Below are 4,491 nucleotides of genomic sequence, written 5' to 3' on the forward strand. Positions count from 1 at the left end.
GACATTGTGGGGATTATGGAGACTTGGTGGGACTCCAAGCATGATTGGGCGGTGAATGTTGAGGGCTATAGGCTGTACAGGAGGGACAGGATAGGAAAGAGAGGGGGAGGAGTGGCACTCTACATCAAGGAGGACTACACGTCCTCGCTAATTAGTAAGGAGTCAGGGGAGAAGCACTCTGAGGTGCTTTGGGTTAGGGTTCAAGGCAGAAGAGGGGAAAGGGACCTATTGGTGGGAGTCTACTATAGACCCCCTACCCAAGCAGAGGAGCTTGACCAGGAATTCTTGGGTCAGCTCACTGAGGTAGTAAAAGCTAGGGATCTGGTAGTCATGGGGGACCTGAATTTCCCAGACATCTGCTGGGAAGAGCACTTGGCCAGGCCCAAGCGCTCACACAGGTTCTTGGAGAGAGTCCAGGACCTTCATCTAACCCAGGAGGTGCACAGCCCCACCAGCCTGTGCGAATTATTATGCAAAATCCTTCAGACTATTTGATTATTCCAACACTAGTTAAGCTATTCTGCTATTATTATTATTATTATTACTACAACATCACAAAGATAATGGGTGTTATCTGAAACCAGATCTGGCCTGCACACCAGAAGTTCCCTTCCTTTGCAGACACAACTGGTTTTCATACACACACACACAAAAAAAGATTAGACAACCTCCACTTTGGGCAATGGCAACACTCCCCATAATATCTTTAAATTTTCCTATTTTTCTAATTGCATTAATAAATAGGTTATTTCAACAGGAAATAACAGAAAGCATTTTTCTTTATTTAATCTCCAGTTTAATAGTTTAAAAATGTCATTTTGTACCTCTCCATGCGCCAATCCAAACCAGTTACTCTGAACTTTCAACTACCAATAAACAGAGTTTGAAAAAAGTTCAGCTTGGGAGTCTAGCCTATGAATCTGGACAAAAAAAGTTTTGTAAATGTCATTTCCCTCCATAAGCCATGTCTCAAAACTAACCTACTACAATACAAGAAACAAAATCAGATATTTTACTTAATTTTATGGAGGCTTAACTGAGGTTTATATTAGCCAACCATTTTGCTACATTAAAATTAAAGTGTTAAAGTCAAATTTACAAGATGCCAGAATTCACAGCGCCCATCCAACCATAATTCTACCACTTGTAGATGTAAGTGTGACACAGCTAATTTCATGATTGCATACAATTTTTCTCATGCAACTTCTACTTTATGCAGTGCATAAATCCAAACGTTTCCTTTTTCTCTCATGGACCCAGATTCTTGGCTCTGTAACATTTTCTATTGTGAAAAGGAAGCAACAAGCAAGCAGGCAAACTGAAAAAAAAAATGCTAAATAGCTATCAAAGCCGTTTGCTATTTCCTGTACGTGTTCTCATAGTGGCCATCATGTTGCACGTATCCTAATGATAAAGAATTATTTTCCTTCTCACTTCAAGCAGAAGTAATTTTAATTTTTAGGGAACTCAGTGAAGTAATTACTGTTCATATCTGTGTATTATTTATTTAAATTTGCTGCACCCATGTTTCATGCGTTTCATATAGCAGCAACAAAAATTAAATGACATTAAGATGAACTAATTTTCTGGGGCGCACAAACCAGTGAATTGATGTTGCTAGTAATTCCTTATCAGTATTTTTGTGTGAAGTTTAAATGTGCTACAGAAGCACGTCACTGGTCAAAACTGTAAATGCAAGGTACAATTTAGCCTAGCTGCCTCCACTGGACAACAATGAAAACAGTCTTCAGAATACAGTGAAACTTCAGTTTACAGTTATGGTCTTTCCTAGTATACTTGTTTTACCCTTCTTGCCACAGACTAAGAAAGGAAAAGATGTCTTATATTCCCTAGATGAAGTTCTGCGGTATCTTATTTGAAAACTAGCCATGACAATGTTCTGCAAGAGAGGAAAAAAGGGATCACATAAATCAAATATTCCTAGGATTCACACTTCAATAACACTTGGTCTAGGAACAGTTTCTGAGCTGCTTTACCTTTATCTGTCTATTGTGGATAAAATCATATCAATTTAGGAGAAACCTATTCCCCCAAACTTTACAGAGTAAAATGCATCACTTGCATTTTATATGTTAGTAAAGTTAAAGAATTACAAAACTTCATCAATAAGCTCTAATGCTGAAGAGGAAGAGGGCTTCTTAGACAAAGGCAGTGTCAAAGGATAATGCCAAAACCTTATTTTGAGATTTGCTGCATGTCATAATTGTTTTTGTATATTTTATTGTACTGATCTGACAGGTGTGGTCTTGCTGAAAAGCCCATGTTATGCTGTATCCATTTACAGTTGCTGTCATCACTGTATGGATTATTTTGTGCCAGCTATGTATAAGTTGATAGTTCGGGATATGGAATTAAAGGAGTAGGCAAAACTGCCGATGGCCCTTGCCACTATGTTCTAGGGCCAGAGCAAATGCTCTTTACAGTAATGAACACAAAGGGCTGGTAGGAAGGGCGCACCTGTGCACTGTCTGTCTAGAAATTTGGTTTGGATAGGGATGATCCTGCCTCAGGCATGGGGTTGGACTAGATAACCTCTGGAAGTCCCTTCCAGCTGGCTTCTCTATAATTCTATGATCGGGGTAATAGAGTCTACAATAAGCAGGGGCATCTGGAAGTAATGGCCCATCAGGCCAGAGGGACTCCAGGTACCCCAGAGCTTTCTGGTAAAGACTCATGAGCATTAGATTAAATGTTAACTGGGGGCTGGCTTGCAGGCTTTTTAGAGCCTAGCTACACTGACCCCCATTACCAGGACCGGTAGAGTCAGCAGGAAGGCCAGTCTCAAGAACTCTGTCAAGGACTGTCACGTAAGGCGAGGTGTGGAGATGAGAGCATAAGAATCTGTATTTGTTTTACTTTTCTGTCTTTAAACTCATGGACTGTTTTGTTTACATAATTTTTTCATCTTGGCTACTAAATTCTTTTGCTGTTTGTCTCCTTACTGATTTGCTGGTGGAAAATGTGATTTTTGGCCAGCTGATATTCTGTGCTGACTCTCTCCAGAGAGGAGATGACCTATAATTTTTTTCATAACCCACAACTGGTGGCCACTTGGGGTCAGCAGAGATCCCTCACTGCAGCTGCACAGCCCAGTGTAAGGGCAGAGAAACTGAGGAGCTGACAAGGAGCTCTCAGGGCAAGCTGCATCTGTTCCTTGGGGTGAGTGGCAGGATAGTGGGGAGAAACTGAGGGATCCAGGGGTCCCTTGCAGATGGGTTTGAGACACTACTCCCCTACCACCAGAACTTCTGATGGCATACAGAAGACGTCATCACTAAGCCCCACAAGATATACATGCCCAGGTACTTCTGACAGGTTCACATAGCTCCTCTACTCAGCAACTGTGCTACCAGCAAGAAGAACATTCTGGGGAGATATCAGCTGAAGGGATCACTGCAGCTGGCAACATGCACAGGACTATCTACACCAATGGTCATGAACCAGTGGACCATGATCCACTGGTAGATCTTGGAGCCTCTTGTAATCTATCTGAGGCTGGGGTGGGGGGTTGAGTGCCCATGTGCATGCACACATGTGCCCCAACCCAGAAAGTCAGTTTATGGGGGAGGGAAGGGGCAGGGGCTAGATCGAGGCCCCCGCAGTGAGGGACAGTGCCGCAAAGGCTGGAGTAGGGGTAAGTTGAGCAGGGCCCCAGCCAGGTGAGACTTACCTGCTGGGGAGGTGTGCCCCCAAATAATTTTTTCTCCCTCTGCCTCAATCTGCCCCCGCTCCCCCCTTCCCTACCCATAGACTTACCTGCTGGGTGAGGGGGTGGGGGGTGATAGCAGCAGCAGTGCACAGCAGATCTTGGGTTGCTTTTAAATGCCAAAGGTGATCTCCTACTTTAAAAGGTTGGAGACCACTGATCTACACAACCCTTCTGTCAGTGGCCTGGAGGTGAGGAAGTCATCCTTCCCTCAGCAGAGGTAAAGCAACTCTGCTAGCAGAAAGGGGCCTTGAGTGGAATGCACTCAATTTTGCCAGCAGATATTATGAAGACTTCACACACTATATCAAGCTGCACATTAGAAAGCTACTATACAACTGGCATTCTTTGAACAATGAAACACTTTCATCTTGTATCGTAGATGGGACCAAATAAAAAGTGATAGCAACATTTTCAAGGCACACTAAGTTAAGCCTTGGAAGTTTCTTTATGTAAGATGCTGTAAAATTTTAAAAACTTACGTGCATCATTTCCGTGAAGATTCTGACCAGATGAAGACAAACTACCACTGGTTCATCTGGAAACAACAGCTAAGAACTAAACAAGAACACATATTCAGTTGTCTCATATTCCTCTATCCCAAGTTCTGTAGAACCAATTTTTAATTTGAAAGTATTTTTAGCCTTTCTGACTGCCAAGAGAAACTACAAGATAAGTAAAATTATACTACTGATAGTTTGTGTAGAAAAGCAAAATTGGATTTTACAAAACTTTACTAAACTAACTGCAAAATAAGACTGTCA

At 42.2% G+C, this 4,491-nt stretch overlaps 1 protein-coding gene across 1 annotated transcript in view; it reads right to left on the reverse strand.

The window, feature by feature from the left end:
• ANKRD28 (ankyrin repeat domain 28) overlaps positions 1–4,229 on the reverse strand; it is a 224,984-nt gene extending 220,755 nt beyond the window's left edge. Inside the window, exon 1 of the mRNA XM_019508654.1 lies at positions 4,210–4,229. Coding sequence (XP_019364199.1) covers positions 4,210–4,218 — 9 coding nt within the window. The 5' untranslated portion in view covers positions 4,219–4,229. The remainder of the gene's footprint in view (positions 1–4,209) is intronic.
• Between the last annotated feature and the right edge of the window lie 262 nt (positions 4,230–4,491).

Source organism: Gavialis gangeticus, unplaced genomic scaffold (assembly GCF_001723915.1).
Source record: "Gavialis gangeticus isolate Ggan-Ray unplaced genomic scaffold, GavGan_comp1, whole genome shotgun sequence".
NCBI classification, from domain to species: Eukaryota; Metazoa; Chordata; order Crocodylia; family Gavialidae; genus Gavialis; species Gavialis gangeticus.